At 43.1% G+C, this 27,455-nt stretch overlaps 1 protein-coding gene across 2 annotated transcripts in view; it reads right to left on the bottom strand.

The window, feature by feature from the left end:
• Positions 1–27,455, bottom strand: part of SREBF2 (sterol regulatory element binding transcription factor 2) — a 62,915-nt gene that overhangs the window by 20,942 nt on the left and 14,518 nt on the right. For both annotated transcript variants that reach the window (XM_081311414.1, XM_081311413.1), the window contains exons 2-11: positions 16,562–16,996; positions 15,411–15,592; positions 13,910–14,056; positions 11,849–12,070; positions 10,526–10,640; positions 10,218–10,399; positions 8,163–8,355; positions 7,294–7,475; positions 4,983–5,259; positions 2,345–2,514 (exon numbers count right to left, since the gene is read on the bottom strand). In XM_081311414.1, the coding sequence (XP_081167540.1) occupies positions 2,345–2,514; positions 4,983–5,259; positions 7,294–7,475; positions 8,163–8,355; positions 10,218–10,399; positions 10,526–10,640; positions 11,849–12,070; positions 13,910–14,056; positions 15,411–15,592; positions 16,562–16,994 (2,103 nt within the window). In that variant the 5' untranslated portion in view covers positions 16,995–16,996. The remainder of the gene's footprint in view (positions 1–2,344; positions 2,515–4,982; positions 5,260–7,293; positions 7,476–8,162; positions 8,356–10,217; positions 10,400–10,525; positions 10,641–11,848; positions 12,071–13,909; positions 14,057–15,410; positions 15,593–16,561; positions 16,997–27,455) is intronic.

Raw genomic sequence — 27,455 nt, 5'->3', positions numbered from 1 at the left:
AATAAAGAAGTCCCATATCCACGAAAAGACAAATAGCACAAGTGAAAAAACAGGTAAGACTCAGTTGAATAGGGTTTTCACAAAGAGACTCTACAATGAGATACACTAAAAGGACTAAGGAAGCCCCCCGCCGACACTACCATGTATTTGGTGAGAGTGTGAAGGTGGAATTCAGGCATACCACTGGCACCATTTTAGAAATATGCATAACGTATGGCCCTGCAATACCTTTGCTCACAGCAGCACTATTCAGAAAACCTCAAACAGGAAGCAACTAAAAAATCCATCCACAATGAACAATCAGTGTAACAGTGTAAAGCAGTGAGAATGAAAGCCTGCAACTCCATGTGACAACACGTATGACTCATACACCTGACAGTGAGCAAAGAAGCAGGACACAAAACAGTATGCCCTGCCTGCTCTCCTAATGTAAAGTTTACAAAGAGGCAAAACATCTGAGTGATCAGACATTTATCCTGGGCTGGGGGACTTGGAATGACTACAAGGGGAACTTTTGAGGTTGTTTCTTTGCCTTTTCCTTTTTTTTTTCAAATATGTGTTTAGTTGTAGATGGACCCAGTACCTTTGTTTTACTTGTTTATGTGGTGATGGAGATTGAATCCAGTGCCTCATGCATGCTAGGCAAGTGCTCTACCACTGGGCCACTGAGCCACAACCCCAGCCCTTGAGGTTGTTTCCTGATCTGTCTGCTGGTTAAATGGGTTACTCTGTAAAATCACAACGGTGTACTTATGATTTGTGTACTTATCTACTTTCATATATTCCTCAATAAAAAATTTACAGAAGGCCTGGGGATAAGCTCAGTGGTAGAGCGCTTGCCTAGCAAGCTTAAGGCCATGTATTCAATGCCAAGTAATACCCCCCGCCAAAATAAATAAATAAATAAATAAATAAATAAATAAATAAATAAATAAATAAATAAAAGCACAAAACCCCAAAACAATAGATTAAACTATGGTGGTAGAATTTACAATAGTGGTTAGCTTGAATGGGAATATTCTTTTTCATGATCTGGGTGGGTGGTTTTACACAGGTGAGTTCCTTTTGTGAAAATTCCTCAAGTTCAACTGTGTGCATTCTTCTCCAAGTATGTTGAACTTCAGTAAAATAAATGTCTTCAAAATATTTGGGGGGGTGAGGGCCGAAAAATTACATGTGTAATTTGGCCCAGAGCATAAAGACAAACAAACTGCATAGGGGAGAGGCCTTCCTGGATTCATATTTCCCAGAAAGCTCACCTTGACCTCCCCTAAGATCCAGTCAGGAGACCAGCATGCTCTTTAGGCAGCAGGTTAGTAATACCCCCCTCCAAAAAAAGCACAAAAAACAAAAACAATAAACTATGGTGGTGGGATTCACAATAGTGGTTAGCTTGAATGGGGGCGGTACTCATCCTTGCCCTGTTCTGAAAGCCTGACCCCTATCAGATTGTATGCTCCCCAAGGACAGGGTAAAGGCTCTGATCACTGTGATATGTCTACTCTGGAAGTGCCCAACCCAGAGCAAGTGCCCAGTAAAGACTGCTAAATGAAGGATGTCTTAACTGTGGTCACAGAAACAGGGCTAAAACATGGAAAAGACCAGGTTTCTCTGGCCCTTGTCACCTAGACTATAGGTGCGAACTTCAGGAAACAGTGTTACCATAGGACACATGCCTGTTCATTCTCAGCTTATTGCCTCTATTACTGAGATACAGAAATGTGATAATTCTGTTTTGAACATAACTGAATGTGTTCAGCATTCTACCCAAAATGGGGCCCTGTGTAAAACAAGGCTAAAAGAAAGTCTGAGGTCAGCAGATGCTGTGAACTAGTTGATAACAAGGATTGGGAATTAGCCAGCTGTGAATGCCCACGCTGGCACCTTGCCAGGCATATTGGGAGACACTTGATAATCTCAGTTCCCACCCTAGTTCTGACATGAGCTCTTTGCAGACAAGCACTGCTTTTCGTTTCTGGACTCATAGTGCTGTGATCAATAAATGCCTTTTGCGTGCAGAAAATAACCAAAAAATATAACCAAAAGATTTCAAGTATGAAGAGTTGAATGTCCCTGAGTACAGGCCACACAGGGTCTCTGAAACAGTCTTCTTCCCTCAGGACACCAGAATGTCCTGCTTATATGGCATATGCCTATAAGGGCCAGGAGTGGAGGAATCTTGGTCTGTTTCATTTACTGCTATAAGTATTTGTGGAATGCATGAGTCAATGAATACCTCTCCTTCAGCTGGTAGATACCAGAGTGTTGGCCCATACTGCTTTTTAGCTACTGGTTGGGGAAAGTGCTCAGCAGAGTTTTGTAGAAGGAAATGAAGGGTACTCACAGCCAGGAAGCCGAGCTTGCCTCCATACCGCGTCTTGAGTCCCATGGCAGCTGTCAGATGGATCTCAACCAGCATGCTTGGTGGGATTTTCTCCTCTGCACACTCAGCCAAGTTCACAGCACACAAAGCCATGTGTACATCTGAACAGGCAGATCCTGCAGGAAGTTTCCCTAGGGCAGGCAGAAACAGACACTAATGTTGACAGATTTCCTAAACCAAACATTTCCCTACGTTCTGTAGCACAATCAGAGCAACAGTGGTTCCCAAGGAGAAAGGAGTTGAGTTTTGTGATCAAACAGGTCTGGACGGGACACCAGGCTCTGTGACTTACTAGCTGTGTGCTCTTGTCTACCTCACAGGGTGGCTGGGCACCTGGCTCTGTAAAATGTGAGTTGTCCTGATTGCTGGTCATTTTATAGGACTCAGAGGCAATATTTTCCAAAACAATGTCAACGGCATGGCTACATTCTGCTGATATAGTACTGAGTCTCCTAACATTTCAGTGGAGGTAATGAAAACTTAAACAAACAAGAGCCCAAAGTTGATTTGAATTATAATATATAAGCACATATCCCACTGAAGAAGTAACAAAACTGAGCAATGATGGCCAGACGTGTGTGAGGTTGGTAGGTGGGAGACCAGGAAAGGTCTACCTGTGAAAGCTGCACAACAACCCTCCTAGGGGCAGCCCTGAGGCTCGCTCATTTTTGCTTGCGTTGGTTTTCAAAGGCTGGGAAGAGGCAAAGTCAGGCCACTAGACCTCACTTAGTTGTGTTCTTCCCACTTAAATCAGCACAGGAAACCTTCAGCCCTGTGATTCATAAAAATGTGTATTGACCTGGGGTGTCTGTCTCCCCCAATAGGCATTAAGCTTTCTCTTCAAGGGGAGAAGGGTAGAGTACAGTGGCAGCGTTCTGGAAACCATACTGTGGTCACCTGTTCCCTCAGTGCCTTCCACAGGCCCTAGTCTGGAGAATGCTCAGTGAATGTGGAGGGAATGAGTGATGTGAGGTTCTCCAGATGAAATTCTCTAGAATTTGACAGCTAATACAACAAAGTTTCCTGATCAGAAACCTGGGTGAGGGGTTTGTCGGTTCCAAAGACACTTGAAAGGCAAAGAAAAGAAGCAGGGGAGCTTTGCAAATAGGGATTTCTTAAAAACTGTATAACTGGCTCCACTCCTGGCCAGCCCTCTAGTCTAAGTGCCCAAGTCTGTTCCACTTCTGGCTAAAGCTCCTTGAAGTCAGCAGTGATTTCCAGCACCTTCCAAAATCTACAATTACTTTCTGGCCCTCACCTTACTACTGGTGTAAGTCCCAGCAATAACTCACCCTCCTCTACCATCTCTGTCTTCGCTCCCCAAGCCACACTTCTCAATCTTCCTCTGACCTGTGACTGCCCTTTGCAAGCAGTGTCCACTCAGACTCCCATGTTCTGCCTGTCTTACTGAGGATTCCTTCCACATGTCTTTTCTCATCAGCTCCCTTGTTTTCACTCTCCCCTGCAGGCCCAGAGTCCACTTTCTGTCCCAGGCTGCAGGTCCTGCAGGTCCAGCTACCTATAGTACAATTCCTGCCCATGTCTCACAGGCAAGTGTTCAAAACAAAGGGCATCACCTCTTCCTGGGAAAACTGCTCTTCCTCTGGTTCCCTTCACCTTCATCAGTGGCATCACCATTCACCCAAACTCCAGAGCAACAAGCCAAGAAAACATCCTGGCTGGCTCCTTTCTGTATCTGTCACATCCACTGAATCCCCAAACCCAGTGAATTTTACCTGCTAATTTTTTCTCCATCTGTGCTTTCAGCATTTCTCATCTTCAAGCTGCCTCAGTTCCTATTTGGCCTCTGTCTCTAGCCTTAATCCTCTCAGATCCACCCTCTCTCTGTCACCAGGGAGAACTACTTCTACACAAGAAGCACCGATCGGATTGGGTCGTTATTTTCCAAATGCCCTTCAATGGATCCTACTGATACACTACAAGATTCCCCCACCTGCTGGAATTCAGATTTTTCCCATGCGGGCAGTGCCCTGCCCTCATGCCCTGGCTTTAGGACTACTGGAATATTGTCCTTAAGAGCTGACCTAGTGCAGGGCTTGGTGACTTCCCTCTGCCTGAAAGGCACACCTCCTGCAGAGCTGCTGACCTAGGCATTCTTCCTGTAGAAGCCAAGGCTTTATACCCATCCCCCACCCCACTAAGTCTTTCTTAATCCCCTCCTCCTTGTGCTAAGTCTACACTGAATTGTCATCCATCTGCAGGGCTGTCTGTGTCTCTATTAGAGCAGGAGCTTAATGAATAAAATAAATGATCATATTTCATTGATTCTAAGATGCCATTAATTTTAAGTCACATATTAATTTAAGTATCACTACCAGCTAATCCACAATGTGTCATTATTTATAAGATACATCAAAAGTATAAAGATGTTTTAAAAAAAAGGGGGGGCAGTATAGAGAAGTTACTAGGAACAAAATGTGCAGCTTAGAGATGATAAATTATAGCTATGAATGAGGTGGAAAGTGAGTCTAAAAAAGCAATGTAAAGGGGGCTTCACTCAGGGTGGAGACCTGGCAAACTGGAGGAGATGGCACGGGGCACCTGGCAGCAAGCCATGCAGTAGTAGCTGGTCACTCACCTGTGATGTGCAGCTGGTGCAGCCTATGATAGGCCAAGGCTGCATCACGCGCGCTGCTCTTAGCTTCGTCCTCAAAACCAGCTGCAGTGGCAGGGGTGGCCCGCCAGCGCTGGAAAACTTTCTTGAGCAGCCAACGTACCAGGCGCAGCTTCTGCAGGCTATAGCGGATCACGTTCCAGGAGAGGCTACAGGCCAGGTCCAGGCGGGAGGTGGGTAGTGCCCGGCCCAAAACTGAAAGGCAGGTTTGTAAGTTGGCGGCAGCAGCTGCAAAATCTCCCTACAAAGCAGGAAGAGGGTGTATGGTGACTGGCTTTGCTGTGGATTTTTTGTTTTAATAGACTCCTATTCTCCCAACTCCATTATTAGAATCTGTCCTCATTAAGGAAAATCTGGGAAACTTCGGAAAGCTACAAAAAAATTTATATGTGTATACACACATACATACAAAGGCACACACACGCGGCTAAATAAATAAATATATGCACACATATATGCGTATAAGTAAAAAGAAACTACCTGTAATCTCATTCCATATGGGGAAAAAAATCGCTGCTAACTTTTGAGATACTTCCTAGCCTTTTTACTAAACTGGACTACAGTGTGTTCATCTTTTGAGTAAATGCTGGTCAGAGTTCCCCACACTAGCTTTTACATACAAGATGGTAACTCAAATTTAGATGAACGGCATTGAACGGCATTGCTCCTTTAGGCTTTTGGGATCTCAAAAGCTACTGGTCCTCGGAGGCCAGTAGCAGCAGGCCCAGGGAGTCCGTGAGAAATGCAGACACTGGGGCCCTGCCCCAGACCTACTAAATCACAACCTCTGGTGTTGAGATGTCCAAATCTTATGCTGGTTGAAGTTTGAGACCTATGGTTTTAGGCAAACTCATAGCTGAACTACCCTAACCTGGGATCTCTTTGACAACCTGAGAGGGTCTAATGGAGAGTTCATGGTGCTATATTAACATTGACGACCTCTCTCTACCCTCTCTCGGCCACGAGAAGCATTAGCGCAGAAGGTTTTTATAGGAAGCAGGATCCCCCACTTCTTCTGCTCTCTTTACCTAGAAGGTTGATTGTTCCTCAGACTCAGTTTTTGGTTCTTGCCCTTTCTGTCTCACTAATCCAGTTCTCCCCAAGCACCCTCTCGCAGCAGATGTGCAACTTCCTAAATACTTGGATCCTGACCCTTCTCAACCCCCACAGCCTGCCTCCTGGTCACTACTCACTCTACAAAGAACTTTCTCATATTTCCAAGCAACAAGGCCTAGAAAAAACACAAACATCTTCTAGCCTCTCCCATCTTTTGAGCTAACCCCACTACCACTTCCTTTGCATTTTACGTCTCGCCTATTTTTCAAGAGTCCCCTAATTTGTTTCTTCAGTTCTGCTTTTCCTTTAAACTCTAGGCTCTTGTCTTCATTTCTTGCCTGGCCTATTTTTCAAGAGTCCCCTAATTTGTTTCTGTAAATTTCATTTTTCCCTCCTCCAACTTACTCTTCATATAGCTGCCAGAAAGACATCTGAATCTGCCTCTAGGATATCCATCTTGGGAAATGGCTCCTCAAATCACATCTATATTTTAGGACCCACAGCCATGCCATGATTGACAGATCCAGGCTGGCCAATCAGATTCTCAATTGAAGGCACTGCAGCTTGCAGAAGTTTACAGGCTCAGTCAGGGTTTACTACCTGCTGAGGAATGTTCTGGTTCACATACCTCCTGAGAAGTTTAACTCTCCCTTTAATGCTTTGAGTTGCCACTGAATCCTTCCCCTAAACACCCTTTATTTATTTCAAATGAAAACTTTCAGCTAATTTTCCTGCTCAAAAACCTTCCCTGGTTTTCCAGAGAATTGGATATAAAGCCCTAATTCAGTTACTGGTCAAAGTTCTAATTTGAGCTTAAAATTAACCACAGTACTGGTTTTTGTCCTCATTCTCTGACACTTTGTACTCCAGACACACCCACAGAACTTGCCAATTTCCAAGTAGCCTGTGTATTCATGCTGCTATCAGCTGAGAAGGTCCTTCTGCCGTGCCCGCCTATCCTTCTAGCCTTGGTCAGCCCCACCCACACCTCAGGTCCCCTCAGGCAGAACTCATCTCTTCAGCCCCAGATGTACTTTATTCTTCCTGTCATACCACAGACATCTTGTGTCCACAGCATGATCTACACATAGGTACCCTCTCCTCTGAGTTACTACAGCAGCTGCCACAGGTCTTCATCTATGCTGGGGACTCAATATCAATCCCTGAATTCTTTGCCCAGCCGTGGGGATGAAGAGAAAAGGTGGATAATAGAACTCACTCTGGCAAGGTCCAGGTCCGCCTGCTTCCGATGCCTCCAGAAGGTGATTGAGGAACGGGAATGTGGCCGGATCACCGGCTCCCCATGGACCAGCAGTTTCACAAAGACACTCAGGACAATGACACCATTCACTAGCCACAGGAGGAGCGTTGGCATCATCCAGTCAAACCAGCCTCCAGAACCTAAAGAGGGGTATCTCAGCGGGCTCCTCATGGAACAGCCAGGCAACTAACAGACCCCAGCAGTAAAACATTCAAGAAAGAGCCTTCTACCTCATTTTCAGAAGAAAGGGCAGACAATTTTATAGTCTAAATAGAAATCCTGTAGCCCTTGTCACCATGGAGCCACAAAAATCTTAGCCCAAAGGGTTAGGACATTGGTTTCAAAACCCAGGTTAAAAAAAAAAAAAACAAACAAAACCACAGGGCTGGGGATCTGGCTCAAGAGGTAGTGCCCTCGTCTGGCATGCGTGGGGCGCTGGGTTCGATCCTCAGCACCACATAAAAATAAAATAAAGATGTTGTGTCCCCCGAAAACTGAAAAATAAATATTAAAAAATTCTCTAAAAACAAAAAACAAACAAAAAAACACCACCAACTCCCCCAAATAGGCACTATCCCTGCCCTCCCACCTGCCCAACCCCAGGGTAATTAGTGCAGTACAGGTTTCTGGTTTGTTTTGCTCTTTCTGACCGAACTTGGGTGTGCCTTGTTATCTCCACAGTATAGTTTATGCCAGTCCCCTTCAGAAGCAAGGAGCCCCCTATTCCTTCACAGTCTGGTAGATATGTTATGTGGTTTATACACAGGACCCTTCTCTTGCCATAGCAGTACACTACACCCAGGTGGCATGAGGGGCCCCCTACCTACCTGATTCAAATGACAGTACACTACGGCCAGAGCCTGTGTACGGGTGCTGGTCGGAATCATGGGCCCCTCCCCATTGTAGGAGGGAAGTCAGCGGGTTAAAGGAGAGGCCCAGGAAAGTGAGGACACACAGCAGAATTCGAGAGCGGTCCACCATGCCAATCGCTACAGGAGGAGAGTCCGGTTCATCTTTGACCTTTAAAACAGGGCCTCAGGGTTGGAATACTGCATGGGCTTTTATAGCACTTTACTTTTATATATTATACAAGAGGGATCATACTGTGAGGTTTAAATTCAAGACCATTAAGTCAGACAGGAATAAAAACAGGAGGGAGTTAAGAAGTCCACAATTCACAAATGATTTCTCAAATATTGGAGCACTCTTCCTCTCACCCACCAAGAAAAGAATGTTTCAAAGAACAAAGGCAGAGAGATTTTCTTTTAAAATAGTTATTTCCACAAAACAGAACACACTGCATGATTCCATTTCTGTATAATTTCAGAGGAACCAAAACAAATCTAAATGACAGGAAGCTGGTGGATCAGTAGTAGCTGCCTGAGGCTGAAGAGTATGAACTGTCTACACACGTGCGAAAAGAGAGCTTGAGGGCTGATGGAAGGATGCTTTACATTTTGATTACAATGTGCGCATGTGTTAAAACTCCTGGCCCTGTACATTTAAAATAGGTAATCTGTTGCTAGGTGCAGTGGCAGATGCTTGAATCCTAGCAACTTGGAAGCCAAGGCAGGAGCATCACAAGTTTGAGGCCAACCTACCTTAGCAAGACCCTGTCTTAAAGTAAAAGATAAAAAGCACTGGGGGTCTGGGGTTATGGCTCAGTGGTAGAGCACTTGCCTAGCATGTGTGAGGCACTGAGTTCGATCCTCAATGCTACCTAAAAATAAACAAATAAAATCAAGGCATATAAAAAACAAGAACTGGGAATGTAGCTCTGTGGTAAAGCAACCCTGGGTTCAATCCCCAGTACATTAAAAGAAAAAAAAAAAGTACATTTTATAGCATTTAAATTTTATCTCAGTAAAGATGATAAAAGACCATGCTTCAGCATGATTCTACCTAAAGGACTGCGCCTGTTTTAAAACCGGAACATTGCTTCCCCTCACTCCCATTTTATAGAAGGACTGGAGACAGAGGATCTGGTAGCCAATGAGGTCCATAGTGACGGAAGGAAGAAGGCCGGAGTCAGATTTCCCAAGTCCTCCCCTGAGTCCTGAAGTGTACATATCATGTCACTCCCTTTTAATATTTTAAAAACCATTTGAAAAATTTTGATGAGTCAGAAGCCTATTTAATTCAATTTATATGTCATAAGGTTTGTTGTTATCAAACAGAATTACATTTACAAAATATTTCAAAAATAAAACTTCCTTAATAAAAGTAAGATATATAAAAAAAATAGATTAGTCAAAAATGTACACTAGAATGAAACTTTGTGCTTTTGGAGTCAGAAACTGCCAAAGTCAAAATATAGTACAGGACCCAGTGGTCTCCCTCTATAGTTTCCCAAGAAGATCATTAGGCTCAGAGTCTCTTTTAACTAATTCCATTAAACTTCAATTGCCAGGGGCTTTTATTGAGAATTAAAAGCCCTTGGTTGGAAAGTTATCTGTTAGATTGCAAACTGTAGTCATTTCCGGAAAGAGGACCCAGAGGTAGCCTCATCCTAAACCGACTGATCAGCCTCACAAAGTGGTCTTGCTAGGACCATTAAGGTAAAGAGAAGTAATGAGGCGCCTCTAGCAACTCCCAGAGCCCACCCCACCAATAGCTGCTCTGTGTCCTGGTTCTAGATCTGGCATTCATTCATTCCTTTCTGATGGGGCTTTTCAGAAGATCAGTTAAACCCGAGGGGACTGTCCCCTGCCACCTGTGTCAGTTTTCTCTTCTGAGAACTTAAGCTAATTTCACAGAATTCCTGTTTCTCTATGGCTTATGCGCTCTTAACAGTTGGACTCACTCTCTGAGGCCTCCTCACAATTTTCTTAGTGGGGATATGGAAGAAATTCCAAGGGTCTGGGGATTTCAAAAATTTGTACCTTTGCATCATCCAACAGAGGACTTCCTGGCTCAGAGTCAATGGAATAGGGGGAGAAGCCGGCCTGGGACCCTGAGTCGGAGGCCGGGGGAGACATCAGAAGGACATTCTGATTAAAGTCATCAATCTTCAGGTCCACATCATTGTCTACCAGACTGCCCAGGTCAATGCCCTTCAGAAGCTCTGCAAAGAAAACCCCATAGGGAAAATTATCTGTTTTTATAGAGCTCCACCTAGGTTAGAACTGGGCTGGGTGGGGCTTCTTGAATAAAGGAAGCCTGATACCCCTTTCTCAATGGGCACACTTACTGTTTTTCTGATTTGCCAGCTTTAGCACCATGTTCTCTTGGCGCAATTTATGATTGACCTGCTGTAAGTATTTGATGTAATCAATAGCCTTTCTCAGAACACCGGACTTGTGCATCTGGGAAAGAGAACCAGTAAAACACAATGAAGCCAGGGCAGACCAGAGTGGAGAAAGCAGAGCTTTAGAGCTTGAAGGTGGGGATGCAAGATGCTCGTTCAGCTGCTGGTTACCTGGAACAAGATTCTCCGCATCTCTGAACCTCACTTTCCTTTTCCTTAACATGGGGGTAATAATAGCATGTGAGTCATAGGTTGGCAGTGAGGGCTAAATGAGACAGTATATGTAGAGCTTAGCCTTGAGCCTAGCATGTCATCAACACACAATACATACTAGCAATTATTCCTACTCCTTATACTATCCCTAGCACAAAAACAAACTTTAAGGAAAACAAATGTCAAACAAAAGACCAGAGAACTGGGCTGGGAATGTAGCTCAGTGGTAGAACACTTGCATAGTATCATAAAGCCCTGGGTTAGATCTCCAACACTGCAAGCAAACAGACTAACAAAAACCAGAGTACTGGGGCTGGGGCTGTAGCTCAGTGGCAGAGCACCTGCCTAGCACGTGTGAGGCACTGGGTTCGATCCACAGCATTGCATAAAAATAAATAAAATAAACACATGCTGTCCATACACAACTACCAAAAACAAAACAAAACAAAACAAAAAACCCAGAGCATTAGGACCGTTATCTTAAGTAAAGGTACACAAGGAAAAATAATGAAATTTTCTTTCAAAATACCAGTGAAAGTAAACAGATAATAGGTTTTTAAAAAAATCTCCTATTGTTGGGAGATACATTCGTCACAATAGAATATATGAAAAATGAATTTCTTCTATTTGCTATTGGTCATAAACCCAATCTCTCCTCTCTCTTCCCTAAAAGGTAAAAATATTATAGCTACCCTGAACATAGCTAAGGATATGCCAGCAATGCCCTCCGCTGCCTCCAACCTGCACACAGCCTGTATCTGGCCACTGGTGAGTGGCAGGTGTCTCTGCCTCCGCTGCTGGGGTCCATGGTCCCAGAAGAGCACAGGTGAAGGAGTAAAAGGTGCCCGCAAATCACTGCCTTACCAACCCCCATTAATCCCCTTATGTTAGTTAATATTTTATATGCTGACAAACACCAAGATACATTAAGAACACATCTCTAACTCATTCTTTGAAGACACTCAACAAAGCCTGGGACTTCCCTAACTCTCATAGCAAAGAAAAGTGCAGGGGAGATGATGGGCATGAAATGCCATTTTGTTTGGCACCTACCTTGGCATCTGTCCCCATAACCAGGTCCTTCAACTCGATGATTTTGTCGTTGATGGAGGAGCGATATCGCTTCTCAATGATATTGTGTGTTGTCCTCCTTTCTCCTTCTTTGGGAGGCTCAAGCTGCTTGACTCCCCCGGGTACCTGCTTAATGGGCACTTTCTCCTGCCCCATCATCACGGGCATTGTGGTGAGAATGGTCCCATTGCTGCCCACCAGGGTCTAGAGTAGGGGTAGAATTATCTCTTCATTAGTCTTAAGTAAAGCAACCTTACAACACAGAGCTGCTTGCTGGCCAAGTCACATCATCTGGCAATGTGTCATGTGATCGGAGACCCTTCTTGGGTTAATTAAGGTAGGTCCCCAAAGGCCTTAAAGCCATGGCACCTCAGTTATTATCTCTCTTTCATGATAAATTATACCACCAGAGGATTAAGATGGCTAAACATGTCTTGACTTTTGATCTACGGGTTCCAGAAACAAGTTATATAATTTTGCTTTGCTTTCAAACTGTGAACCTCCTCTGAATCCTCCAACTATTAACCACCTCTCAGTGAATCACATTAGTTGGTAACAGAGAAAACTTTCTCTGGTTATATGACACATTTTTTTCTCTCTCATATGACAATTTAATAAATTACTGTATTTCTTTCTACAATTTGGCCCTCAAAGAGCTCAAGGGCAGAACAGGCATTCTCAATCTGAGTCATTTTATTAAAAAAATAGGCTGACCAAAAGGGCTTCTCTCTTCTATTCTTCATCTCTGCTTTCCCCTCTTATTTTGTGATGTTTACAAATGTTTTATTTTCTACAATAAATGGCTCCAATAAAGTGGCCAATAAACAAATAAAAAGCTTCTTTAGTCATTAACAAATAATTTACACATAATAAAAGTCAGAAATCTTAAGTTTAGACCTCGATAAGGTTTTACATAAATACAATGTGTATAACAACCCAGGCCAAGATGTAGACCCCTCTCCTGGGCAAGTTCCCTCCTGCCCCCCCCTTATAATCACTGTTCTGACTTTATCACCATAGCTGTCCTTTGTCTCTTCTTGAACTTCATGTTAGTGGAATTATTTGTGATAGGCTTCTTTGGCTCCATACTATTTTTGAGGTTTAGTCATGTGGTACTATGCATTAATAGTTACTTTTCTTATTGATTGGCACACTCACTTTCATTGTATGAATATATCATAAGTTGTTTATCTGTTCTCCTGTGGACATTTGGGTTGTTTCTAGTTCTTGGCTTTTATGAATAAAGCTAATGTGTCCACATTTTAATTCACCATTTACTCAATCAGACTTTTCTGTCACAGGATGCTGAAAGTGGCTGAGACCCCTCAGCTGAAGGATGAATGCTTTTCATGCTCCCCACCTTTGTGCCCCTTCCTGCCTGGCGCCCCTAGGGAGCTTCAGAAGCCAACCTCCACAAGCAGTAGGACCTAAGAGGTAATGGTCCTGTGTAGAGTAGCTGCCCAGGAACAGGCGCTGCTCTAGTACTCTTTGCCACCCCTTGAAGATGCCAGGATTCTTATTTAACACTGGTGGAACTTTCTCAAGGGAAAACAAAATTAAAACAAGGTGAGGGCTGGGGATGTGGGTCAAGCAGTAACACGCTCACCTGGCATGCGCAGGGTGCTGGGTTCGATCCTCAGCACCACATAAAAATAAAATAAAGATGTTGTGTCCACCGAAAACTAAAAAATAAATATTAAAAAATTCTTTCAGGGTGGGGATGTGGCTCAAGAGGTAACGTGCTCGCCTGGCATGCGTGGGGCGCTGGGTTCAATCCTCAGCACCACATAAAAATAAAATAAAGATGTGTCCACCGAAAACTGAAAAATAAATATTAAAATATTCTCTTCTCTCTCTCCAAAAAAAAAAAAAAAAAAAAAAATCTCTCTCTAAAAAAAGAAACAAGGTGATATTTACAATATGACCAAAATATTCTATAGAGCTTCTAACATCTACTCAGCATGTGGATTTCACATCTCTGAAGCCTAATACCTCCAAGAAAGGAGAAGGAGGGAGGAGGGCAGGGAAGGAGGAATCTCTTACTGGTACTTGAAGGGCAGCCGTCTGGATAGGGGTGGTGAGGGCTGTGAGGGCTGGGTTCTGGACTGCAGCCATGACAGGGCTGCCATCTGTCTTCAGTGTGGTTAAAACAAGGGAATCTGTCTTGATGATCTGAGGCTGGACCAGGACCTAGATGGGGAAGGAAGATAAGGAAAAGGAAGGTGACATTACTTTTCTTATTTCACATTTATTTCTAACTGCATAGATACTCCAAGAAAGAAAAAGAAAATATGCTTTTCATGAAACCGAGAATCAAAAAATTACAGGAAATCTCATAGAAATCATTCAAAAGCTGGCTATTTTGTATAGCCTGAACACTGGCTGACAGGGAGAGAGGGGACAGTTAAAGAGGACCCTGTGTCTTAAGGCTTTCTTAAGCTGTGAGGAAGGCAGTGTTAGCAGCCTGGTAGGAGCAGAGCAGGGTCCAGTCAAGGTGGACAGTAGAGGGAGACAGTTCTGACTTTGTAAAGACTCAGGAAAGCCAGGATGGCTGAGATGCAAAAATGATAAACCTGATTTTTTTTAAAAAAAAGATAAATTAGTCTGTTAGTAAAAAAAAATAGGGTTTACTATAGCACATGACATAAAAACAACATGCTTTTCTATAAAGATAATACACATTCCTCCCCTAGAAAGAAAAACATGTTCAGTATTCATTGCAGAAAATAGGGGAAATTTCCCAGCTACTTGGAAGTCTGAGGCAAGAGGATTGCAAGTTCTTGGTCAGCCTGGGCAACTTAAGGAGACTCTGTCTCAAAATAATAATAATAATAATAATAATAATAATAATATTAGATAAATAAAAAAGGGCTAGGGGTATAGCTCAGTGGTACAGTGTGAGGTTCTGGGTTTAATACCTAGTACTAGGAAAAAAAAAAGAAGAAGAAGAAGAAGAAGGAGGAGGAGGAGAAAGAAGAGGAAGAGGAGGAAGAGGAGGAGGAGGAGGAGGAAGAGGAGGAGGAGGAGGAGGAGGAAGGGGAGGAGGAGGAGGAGGAGGAAGGGAAGGGAAGAAAAATTTGTAAAGAAAATCATCTGGGCTGGGGATGTGGCTCAAGCGGTAGTGCGCTCGCCTGGCATGCGTGCGGCCCGGGTTTAATCCTCAGCACCACATACAAACAAAGATGTTATATCCGCTGAAAACTAAAAAATAAATATTAAAATTCTCTCTCTCTTTAAAAAAAGAAAATCATCTGAGAGATACCAATCTGGTATATTTCTTTCCAGGTTTATACCTATTATATGTGTCAATAATCACTATACCAGCCTTTCTGAAGGGTAGGGTGCCACTGTAGCTCTACAGATGCAGTCTTAGCTAAGACTCTGTACACTTCTCACAGATACATCCCGGGGTCCAAGTGCCCCTACCAACTGTGCCAGCTGCTCCTTGTATACTCTGACCGGTCCTTCCTAATATACAGACTACATCTTCAACCAAAGACCAGGCAATAGTCCCAACCTCCTTGAGCCCTTTTCAACCACCTACCGGGACCTGCTGCACCTGGGGTGCAGCAACTGTCTGCACTGTGGCTGGAGCAAGGGTCTGTAGTGTGCCATTGGCTGTTTGTGTCAGCACCCGCTGCGCCTGTACCGTCTGCACCTGCTGCTGGATAGTGACTGGCTGTACCTGGGAGGATGTCACTAGGCTTTGGACTTGAGGCTGAAGGACTTGGAGGAAAAGGAGGAAAAAGTCACATGGATGAGAAATGCAAGCTGTCACTGTAGCTGCAGCACTAACCCAAGGATGGAGTATCTCATAATGACTCCAACTTCCCACCTGCTGCTGAAAAAGATGTGCACAGCCATTTACAAGCTGGTTTAGAGCATAAGAACATCCCGTAAGGGTTGCATCAATTTCTGAGAGAACGAGTACAAATTGTTTTATTACTCTGGGTGCTGGGTGGAGGTAAAGGAAGCTAACTGGCAAATGACTGCACCCAGCGAGAGAGTTAATAGATGTTGAGAATCAACAACTCCCAGGGGCTTCATTTCCTCCCATCCCTTCTGGATGGAAAATGTGCTCTGGGACCATGATCTCAGCTTTTTGCCTTTATTCCACCCCTTCCCCAATTCTCCAAACCCCTTAAACAACTATCAGGGTCTTTCAAATTCAGAGCAGTACTCATCACACCCAGAGCTCCCCACGGTCACTGGGATGCAGTGCACCACAGAAAGAACAAGCACTTCAGTCACTCATTCACTCATCACATACAGAGGACCTGCAACTCAGAAACAGCACCTATTTTAAAAGTCATATTCATCTCTGCAGTGAATGCTCAAGAGTTGTTTGCTGAATTGATCATTCCCACCTGTGGGTGCGGAGGCCTGGCTGCTGCCTAGCCAAGATTGAGACCTAATTTTATTCACGACTGTGTGTCTCTAGTTACTAGGATGGCCTTGTGTCTACCATGCTCTGTTGGACTCTTTGACCAAGTACCTTGAACTAGGCCTAACAGATATTAAGGTCTTTGAGGAAGCAGAATGTAAAACATTCCTGCACCAGTTCATAGGGCCAGTGACCTGACGCTCATCCAGACAGGGCCATACTTAAAGAGGATAGAATTATCTGCATGGGCAGAAAACTGGCACAAGAACTCTGGAGCTACCCAGCAGCCCCACATCCAACATCTGAATCACCTTGAAAGCTGGTGGCTGCATTCTGGTAGATCAGGGGCTGCTGGATGATCCTCGTCTGTGGAGCGGTGCTGAATGTTGGGGTGATCATTACTGTCTGCTGTTGCAGCTGAGTTGCCGGTTGAGCCTGGGGCTGGGGCCGGGGCTGGAGAATAGGGGTTGCCCTCGGTGGGGTGGGAACTGCAGTAGAAGGGACCTTGACCTGTAGGGCTGGAGCCTGGGGGGAGGCAGCTGAGGGAGAGAAGGAAGATAACGGGACCTGGCTGAATGACCGCTGTATAGAGGGGTCCACGGCTCCGCCACTGCTGCCCCTGCCATTGCCGCTGCTGCCGCCACTACTGCTGCTGCTACCACCACTGCCAGGGAAGGAGCCACACAGCTGTTCTGAAAACAAGTCAGGGAACTCTCCCACTTGATTGCTGACGAACTGCAGCATCTCTGTGAACAAAAAGAAAAGGAGTAATGTTATTGCTACCCCAAATACTAACTTTCAGACTTCTCAGAAACTGAAGCATAGGGGGCTGGGGTATAGCTCAGTGGTGGAGTGCTTGCTTAGCAAGCTTCAGGCCCCGGGTTACATCCCCAGCACGAAAGAAAAGAAGGGAGGGCAGGAAAGAAAAGGAAAGAAAGAAAAGAAACTGAGGCATGAAAATCCAATGCCTTTTCTAAAAAGCAGAAATGGGTCAGGAGACAATGAGGCAGAGGGTGGGTAGTTACTGTCCTAAGGCTTTGAAGCACAGCCGTTTTGGTCTATGAGGCTACTTCTTATCTCAGTAGTGTTTTTTTTTGGGTACTGAGGATTGAATCTGGGGGCGCTTAACCCCTAAGCCACATCCCCAGCCCGTTTTATATTTTTTTTATTTAGAGACAGGGTCTTACTAAGTTGCTAAGGTTGGCTTTGAACTTGCAATCCTCCTGCCTCGGCCTCTGAGCTGCTGGGATTACAGGCATGCGCCACTGCTGCAGTGTGCCAGATCCCACCTCTCCCTAACCCTTTACTCCTCAGCAGGCAAGCTCTGGGGCCTCCTCTCCATTGGTGCCCTTGGAAATGCTCAGGGACAGTGAAGCCGATGATGCCAAAGTCAGGGATCTTTAGGGGCAGAAAGAATGGAAAGATCATAATGTGAAGTCCAGAGCAGGGAAATAACTTGACCAAGATCACACAACTTGTTGGAGCACAGCTAGGAGTAGAACCAGTTCTCTGACTCTACTTTGTTCTCCTATTGCACCACAGAGCACTGCCAGAAGGCCCAGGCAAAAGCAACCTGCCCTTGCCCTGGACTCCATGCTCTACAGGCCCCCTCTAGCCTTCCTCTAGCTATACCCTTTCCCTGTGGGCAGGGAGTCTGTGGGACCAGAAGGATGTGTCCACCTGGAGATCGTGTTCCCCCTTCTAGATCATGTTCTAAGTACCTGCAACTCCTGAATTCCCAGTCCAAAAGGATTTAAGTCTTCTTCCAGGGCTTCTTCCCTAGTCCTTCCAAAGGCTTACCCAAACCCAACTTGTTCCACGACTAATAATTTCTCTCTCACAACTTCTTCCCTAAAACCGCTCCCTACTTACTAGGAGTCTGGGGGCCTGAGTTTTGTTTCACTTATTTTCAGCTATAATTCTCTACACTATACAAATTCCTTTTCTTTTCCTCATACTAATACATCCCCCCAAGAAGCTACTGCTTGTTCTTGAACAGTGGGTGGTCCCTTCTCTCCAAATTCTCAAGGCCATAGGATGCTCTGATTTGGACACCAAACCAACCACTATCACCACAATAACAAAAAAAGCACCATTTCCATTCATTCCCCCAAGCCTCCACCAGCGAGTCCCTCCCACGTCTTTGATACTATGTGTGGAGCGGGTGTCTGGAGTATGAAGAATTATGAGAAGAGCAAGCAGAACACTGCGGGGGGGGGGGTGTGGATGGGCGTGAGGGGGTAGGTTTCTAGAGTGGTCTCCATACAGGTAACTCGAGCTTAGCATTTCAAGTTCAGCACCATAAGCATTCAGTCAGCTTAACCTGCTGGGTAAAACAGCATTTCAGCAGACTAAATCCTTACAGTGGTACTACTTACCAATACCGAGATACTCTGCTCTGTCCTCAATCAACCTGTTATGTGTGGGAAGAAGTGGGCAGATTGCCACAGATACTGCAACTCATACCAACCAAGTCCAATTTTCTTGTACACAATTCAACTAAGAAATGTTCTCAAATTCAGCACAAAATCTAAACAAAACACAAACTAGTGCTCACACAAGTACAACAAAAGATTATAAAAAGCTTTAAGAAAATGATCAAGAGAAACCTGTTTGTTGAGCCTTCCAGAATGCCCTAAAATCCTGGCTTTCTGGGAAATCAACACAGAGGCCTATTTTCAGAGGCTCTCACTGGCTACCTGTTTTCCCCTGAGGAAGACAGAAGGCTGAGGCAGCCTGGTGGTTAGGCGTGGGCTTTAGTGTGCATCTCAAGAAGCTAGCCCTACTAGCTGTGTCAATGTGGACAAGCTACTCCTCTCTATTCTCAACTTCCCAACCACAAAAGGCAGCTGAGAAAACACCACTTGGCTTCTTTGCTCTGAGAATTAATAAGATAATTTATGCAAAGTGCTTGGTGAGGGGCAGGCCCTGAGGAAGCTCCCTACTTTGATACATCTAGAGTACCCACTACACAGGCACTTAGGCCCGCTTATCTCATCTCATCAAGTGCTCTCAAAATCCTTTTGTGGGGGAAGACAAGCTGGTGTACAAAGGTCACAGGCTTAGTTCACAAAACAGGTTAAGAATGTGTAGGCAGATGAAATGAGATTGCTTAAATTTAAAAAAATATCCCTTTCAGGGCTGGGGCTGTGTCTCAGTGGTAGAGCACTTGCCTAGCATGCGTGAGGCCCTGGGTTCGATCCTCAGCACCACATACAAATAAATAAATAAATAAATAAATAAATAAAGGTATTGTCTCCATCTACAACTAAAAATTATTTTAAACAAAAATTTCCCTCTCAATCGTCACACAGAAAGATCCAGTGGAGACATTTCTAGGCAGCCAGGTCAGGACAGAGTGGTGTGGGGGGGCCGTTAAGAAGAGCAATGGGGGGACTGGGGTTGTGGCTCAGCGGTACAGTGCTCGCCTAGCATGTGCGAGGTGCTGGGTTCAATCCTCAGCACCACATAAAAATAAATAAAATAAAGGTATTGTGTCCAACTAAAAAAAAAAAAAACTTAAAATAAATAAAATAAAGTTAAAAAACAAAAAAAGCAATGGGCTGGGGCTGTGTCTCCGTTGTTAGATTGCTTGCCTAGCACGTGTGAGGCACTAGGTTCAATCCTCAGCACCATGTAAAAATAATAAAATAAAGGTATTGTGTCCATCTACTATAAAAAATGACGAACACTTACAGAGAGGATCCACAAGAGCCTCTGGAGCATCTCCAGGGTGGGGAGCATGCACCCTGCAGTGCCAGAGAATGGGAAGCCTGGAGAACCAGGGCGCAGGCCCCAGGAGCAGGCCGACTCTGTGACTCTAAGCTGCGTCCTGTGGGCACATCCTAATGTCTTCTCAATACTCCCTCTCTGATCATTTGTGCTTTGCGATTACACAGGCTCTCATTTCCACAGAGGGTGGTTATGAAACCCAGAGAAGGGAGGCCTGGGAGAACATTTATGGAATTTTGAAAATAAAGTTCAGTTTCTTGCTGTAGCCCACGGGGCCCAGGGCCAGAGACAGGCTTCCCAAGAGCTGGGTAGGCACACCCAAGCTCACCCCATTCCTCTCTAAGCCACATTTCTGTTTTAGGCTGCTTCTTAAACTTAGGGCTACATTGCTTAAAAAAGTATGCAGGGACTCATGAAACTATTTCTGGGTTCTGGTCTCTTTAAAAGCATGTAACCAAAATTAGAGGTTGTGGTTGTTAACCATGCATCGCAGGCAGCCCTGTGTCTCATCTACAAGTGTCCCAAATTCATCTGTACTTTATGGAGCTTGTGACTTAGAGGTAGCAAGTTACTTTGCCCAGCTCAGCCCCATTGCATCTATTTAGAGTAAGATAACCCGAAATATGGTCAGACTAATTTGGTTAGAAATAAGGAATCCAAATCTCCTAGATGGGGCAACAGTCTCTCCAAACTGCAGTAAGTCAACAATTCTTCAGTAGGTATTTGTTACCTAGCCCTGTTAGATAAGCAGTGTGTTAGTTTACAAGGGCCCCACCTTCCTCTCTCTCTCTTTTTTTTTTTTTTGTGATATTGGGGATTGAGCCCACAGCCTTGCACATGCCAGGCAAGCACTGAGCTACATCTGGGTCCTTTTTTTTTTTTAAGTTGTAGTTGGACACAATATCTTTATTTTACTTATTCATTTTTATGTGGTGCTGAGGATCGAACCCAGGGCCTCACATGTGCTAGGCAAGCGCTCTACCGTGGAGCCACAACCCTAGCCCATCCCCAGTCCTTTTTATTTTATTTTGAGACAGAGTCTCACTAAAATGCCGTGGCTGGCCTCAAGCTTGCCACCCTCTAGCCTCAGTCTCCCAAGCAGCCAAGATTATAGTCACATGTCACTAGCCCTACTCATTATTCTTTTTTGTTTTGCTCGTTTATTTTTATACTTTGTATTTATTATGCACCTTGTGTTAGACAATGTCTTAATTTTTTTAAATCATAAAACAAATTACTGAAAAATTTAGAAAAGTTAAATGAAGAGAACAAAAATTTAAAATCCAGCAATTCTACTACCCTGAGACATCCACTGACAATATTTTGATATGTGTATCCTTTCAGGCTTCTTCCTACAGAAGACCTGCTTGTACACACAAACATGCACATACATGCAAATAGTTTTGCAAAGATGAGATTCCACTCAAAATGCTAATGCTCTGTTTGCTTAATAAAACATGAAGAGCATTTACTGTCAACCATTATAAATATAATATTTTTTGAAAAGTCACAATACTAAATTGTATTGGTCCACTGGATCTATTTAGTCACTCAGTGATAATAGTTGCTTTCATTTTTTTTTCAGCATTATTAACAATTCTTACAAATGTACAAAAATCATTTCCCAGGGGCTGGAGTTGTGGCTCAGTGGTACAACACTTGCCTTTCATGCTTGGGGCACTGGGTTCGATCCTCAGCACCACATAAATAAATAAAATAAAGGTATTGGTTCCATCTAAAAATTTTTTAAAAAATCATTTCCCACTTATCATTCATTTGGGATGAATCCTTAGAAATTAGATAGTTGGGATGCGTGCTTTGGGAGGGCTACGATAATTTGTGCTTTCACCATTTCTCTCTCCCTACAGCTATCTGAAATAGTGGATAAAACCAACATGTCATCATTTTGTTTTGCATGGTTAAACGCTAAATGAAGGAAATTTTTTTTTCTATTTCAATTTTAATGACCATTTGTATTTCTTTCATTATAAATTGCCTATTCTTGACCTTTATTTTTCTGAGTTGTTTCTTTTTACTAGTTTGATTTTTTTCATAAATTATAGAAATTTGCTCTTTCTTATATGTTTCCAAATATTTCACCCATTGTTATTTCTTTTTAAATTTGTTCATGAAAAAAAAAAGACAAGGATTCAGAGTCATCACATCTAAGCCTTGGATCTTGGAGTTAGCTTTACTTCACTGAGCTGCAGTTTTCTCATCTGCAAAACAAGGTTTATAATTATAGATAACTCATGGAGTTACTAATTCATGTAGAATCTAAAGCAGAGCACTGATTTAACTGTTGTTTTGAAAAAGTCAATTTGTTCCAATATCAGGAACAATTTGAGCATAGCATGAAGTTGGCATTTGTTAATGCATGAAAGAACCACTAGAAAATACTCAGCGGACATGAGCCATGGGGAGATGCACAAAACACAAACGCACCTCTCAAAATATCCACCAGCGCCATCAGGTGCCTATGTTATGAACCACACCCATTCACAATGGTGCCAGAACTTTCCATCAAACTTCAGATAACCCTCCCCTTCTGCCATTTCACAATAACTCACACATTATTATCTAATGATACCCACACTTCCGCAAGCAAACTTCAGGTCTTTTTCAAGATGAAACGTCTACTTTGTGGTGGTATTTATATATTTCTAGGCCAATTACTTGTAAAGCCATGATATTTTATTAGCTTCCTGTCTTTTTTTAAAAAAATAATTTTTCTCTTTCCCCTTTTTCACTTAGGGTATTTTTTGAGTATCCTGATTCTAACCCCTTTGTAAGATTTTGTATAGCACAGTGATTAAGGGAATATATGTGTTGCTCTAGTACAAATTTGTATACAGAACTTTATATATATGAATTTTAATATTACATAGTGAAATTACATGGCTTTTGTGTTATTCTTTAAAAAATCTCATCACCGCTGGGCCCAGAGACCTGTAATCCTAGAGACTCATGAGGCTGAGGCAGGAGGATCTCAAATTCAAAGCCAGCCTCAGCAATGGAGAGGTGCTAAGCAATTCAGTGGTTGAATAAAATACAAAATAGGGCTGGGATGTGGCTCAGTGGTTGAATACCCCTGAGTTCAATCTCTGGTACCCCGCCCCCCAAAAAAGGTCTCATCCCCAAGGTTATAGGGACATTCATCTAAACTTTCACTTTTTTTTTGTTGTTCATTTAATCTCTGATATTATAGCTGCTCCACAAGCACAAGAACATAGGAATAAATAAGTACAGTGTGATGTGTGTGTACAGGATGCTTGGGAATGAGATGGAACACAACCAGTGATCCAGAAAGAGGGAGGTAAATGCAAAATCCAACGCCCAGTAAGAACTACCTGAAGCATTCAGAACTCTCCCATGCTGATAATCCTATCTCCTTTCCTAGGATGGTTTTTCTAATAATTACCAGAAAAATCAAATAGTAGTAGACTAGTATCAAACCCAAGGTCAACTGTGAGGTAACTTTTCATTCTTCACCATTTTGCTATTTGTAGTCATCACTGCTTTCTCCATGACCATTCAAGTCACCCAGAGTTAAAGGCAGTTAAAGACCTCAGTTCAGTAACCACACCTTTCCACACAGAAGTCCTTAAATGCAAGCAGTAATCCAGGGAATAATCTTAACAGGCAAATTGTCATCTCCACTCCACTCAAACACTAGGTGTGTTGCCATCTCAACACACCAGCTCAAAATACAGGAACAGCGGGGCTGGGGATGTGGCTCAAGCGGTAGCGCGCTTGCCTGGCATGCGTGCGGCCCGGGTTCGATCCTCAGCACCACATACAAAGATGTTGTGTCCGCCGAGAACTAAAAAATAAATGTTAATAAATTCTCTCTCTGTCTCTCTCTCTCTAAAAAAAAAGGAAAAGGGAGTCTGGAGGAGGCGTGGAATGACAAAGGATGGCAAAGTAGTGATTCAAACATCTTATATTTTAAGTGACAGATGAGTGAACCTCTTTACTGGCAAAGAAACCACAAAGGAAAACTGGGTGGGGAAGTGGAGATTCTCAAATGCTCATGTTTTGTAACACACATAAATGTTACAAAATGTTACATAAATGTATCATAAATGTTACATAAATGTATCACATAGTCCTTTGTATATACCAAATTTTATTATTGATATATTTATTTGGTCCCAGGAATTGAACAATTGAGCCACATCCAACCCTTTTTATTTTGAGACAGGGTCTCTCTAAGTTGCTTAGGGCCTCACCAAATTATTGAGGCTAGCCTTGAACTTGTGATCCTCTTGCCTCTGCTTCCTGAGTCACTGGGATTACAGGCATATGCCACCACACCCGGCTGTACATACCAAATATTAAATAAAATACAACTGTTAGAAATTAGGACATGGGGCTGGGGATGTGGCTCAAGCGGTAGCGCGCTCGCCTGGTGTGCGTGCGGCCCGGGTTCGATCCTCAGCACCACATACAAAGATGTTGTGTCCGCTGAAAACTGGAAAATAAATATTGAAATTCTCTCTCTCTCTCTCTCTCTCTCCCCCCCCCTCTCTCTTTAAAAAAAAAAAAAAAAAAAAAAAGACATTAGGACAGTAAAAAAGCCCATAGGAACCCAAAGCAATTCATATCCTCCCCCCCCCCCCAATGAGCCCAGGGCACTGTCTGTGCTAGGCAAGTGCTCTACCACTGAGCTACACCCCAGACCTAAAGCAATTTTTATAAGGTGTTCTGATCTGTCGTATATATGGCTCTCTCCTTTTCAATCAGGCAGCCCCAGCCCAGCTCTACATAGAAAAGGAAAGTGGGCAAAGAATGAAGAAAAGTCTAGGCTTTCCTAGACACCATAGCATGGGACCTGAGCCAGATCCCAGTAGTTTCATCCAGGTGAGCGATCATCAGCACCACCTTCAATTTGCTGCTCTTTCCCTCTGCCATAAGTTTACTCTAAATTTGTTAGGTCTTCCTCCAAAGTATCACAGACTTAACTCTTTGCTCCACTTCCATAGCCTTGCTTGATTTCAGCCTCAGCCTCCTACCCTCAGATAATCATCTTTGAGTATCTTATTAGTCCAACAGCTTTTCAAATCAAATTTCTTAAACGCAAGCTTCAGAGCTTCTACCCAATGCTCCCTCCTACTCCAAGGGTTTCACTTCCTACTCACCTGAGTTCCTCATCTACCCAAGAAAAATACCTACTTCCTTTTTTCAGCACATGCCTTTGCGGGTGGGGCAATCAGACTATGACTGCCTAGCCTGGCCTTTTCTGCTTGTGAATACCTTCCTCTTTTGTACAAGCTCTAAACTGCACAATTTCACTTCAAAATGACTCACAATTACTTTTACCAAGGACTCGTTTCCATTTCAGACCCAGTAGTGTTAGCCCATGAACCCAACTGTGATCTATTTTGTTAAGAAAAATTATCTAGGGGCTGTAGCTGTAGCTCAGTGGTAAAGCATCTGCTACGCATGTGTAGGCACTGGGTTCGATCCTCAGTACCACATAAAAATAAATAAAGATATTGTGTGTCCATCTACAACTAAAAAAATATTAAAAAAAAGAAAAATTATCTAAAACTTGGAAATAAAGCCAATAAATAAAAAAATAAAGTTCTCTGTATCCTTTTGTTTTCCCCCACTTTGGTACTGGGCACTGAACCCATATGTTAGGTAAGTGCTCCATCACCAAGCTACATCCCCAGTCCTTTCTATTTTTTATTTTGAGACAGGGTCTCATTAAGTTGCCCAGGCTGGCCTCAAACTTGCAATCCTCCTGCCTTCAGCCTCTGGAGTTACTGGATTACTGGTATGCGCACTGTATCTGGTTCCCTTTAAGGTTATACTACTGCACTGTCTCCCCTGCCTACCTAAAGGTCATCTGATGCACTAAGAAAACACAACTTTATTGACTTTATATTTACTACTGATTAAGACCCATATTCTGATAAGTTAGATATTAACTTGCAGGAAAACGATAAGTTGCAAATAATTTAGTAGGAAAGATAACCTCCAAGGTTTTGTTTTTATTGCCTTGTAGGACATTAACCAGTTGTGCACCTAAACTTGCAATCTTATTTCTGCATTCTTCCTGTCCTACTATGTAAACAGGAGTTTCTTCTCCTTTGATTCAGTTCTGTCATCTTGCTAGTTTCCTCCCTAATAGTGCTAAGAACCTTTTGATATTTGCTCATGATAGATTACCTTTAAAACAAAATCATGTTGCCACATTTAAAACTCACAAGTTGTAGTTTTAAATGTTTTTCTTATGTCTTGTGCTCTACAACTACATGGTTAGACTCCTCCACTCCTTTATACCTCTTTAAGCACTAAGGATCCTGGTAGCTTAAAACAAAAATAAAACAAAACAGGCATTGAGCCACTGAAATGCCCCCAAAAGCAACTTTCATGCCACCTATAAAAACAATGATCATGCATTGAAAAATAGAAGGAAATATATTGCTTCATAATGACACAAGATATTTTTAAATATTAAATTATCCTGGAAAATCTGGACAGGTATATGCAATTTCTGCAATGCTCTCACTTTAGAGGAAGTAGATATATAAATTCAAAATTATTATAATATGTTGAGCACCCAATGAGCACCAGCCTACAGAGGTGATGTATCAGTCCTTGACCTCAAGGAATTAGTGAAAGTATCACAATACAACCTTGGAGAAATGTCACAGCAGACAGGTGTATCTACAGGACATCAAGGAGGATACAGGGAGCAAGACAAAATCACAGGCTCAACAGGTCCAGCAGCTCCCTGAAGGCTGATCAGGATGCAAGTTGCATTCTATTCTGGGGAGCCTCATGAGCTAAACTGGGAAGAATGCAGCTGTGGTGGGCTGCACTAATCTGGCAGGTAGCCAGGGTCCAAAGCACAAGGGGTCCCATAACTAATGGTAGTGGGCTTGGCTACTCTCCTTATTAAAAATGAAGACAACCCACAGCAAGCTGTTTTATGCTCTAGGAAAGAGAGACCCTACCACTTAGCAGTTTTTCTTTCTGGTTTGTACAAGGGGGCTGCTCCCTTACCCAGAGCCCCATGACAACATAAACTAATTAAACTTATAGCTAGATTCTGACTAAAGCAGATAATAATCAGAATGGCTGAAACAACAACAACAAAACCCTGAGATAACTTTCTCCACTGATGAAAATTTTTCTGAAAATTGGCTATAGATTAAAAATTGCCTAGCATGCGTGAGGCACTGGGTTCAATCCTCAGCACCACGTAAAAATAAACAAATAAAATAAAGGCATCCTGTCCATCTACAACTCAAAAAATAAAATTAAAAAAAAGTTCTGGTTATGAAAATGGCTCTAAAAATTGATCAACATTCAGAAACAGGTTGGCTCCTGGGAAGTATGTAAAGAAAGGGTGACAAGGAAACCTATTTAGAGAGAAAAGCAGGATGTAAAAAAAACAAACCAAGGCTCATTTTGCAAGGTCAAACTGAATACAGATTTCACAGTTAGATGCAAAGAGAA

Source organism: Spermophilus citellus (genome assembly GCF_964194105.1).
Source record: "Spermophilus citellus genome assembly, chromosome: 10".
NCBI lineage: Eukaryota > Metazoa > Chordata > Mammalia > Rodentia > Sciuridae > Spermophilus > Spermophilus citellus.
Note: the sequence above shows the minus strand (reverse complement) of the source record. Positions and strands in the feature narration are given on the sequence as shown.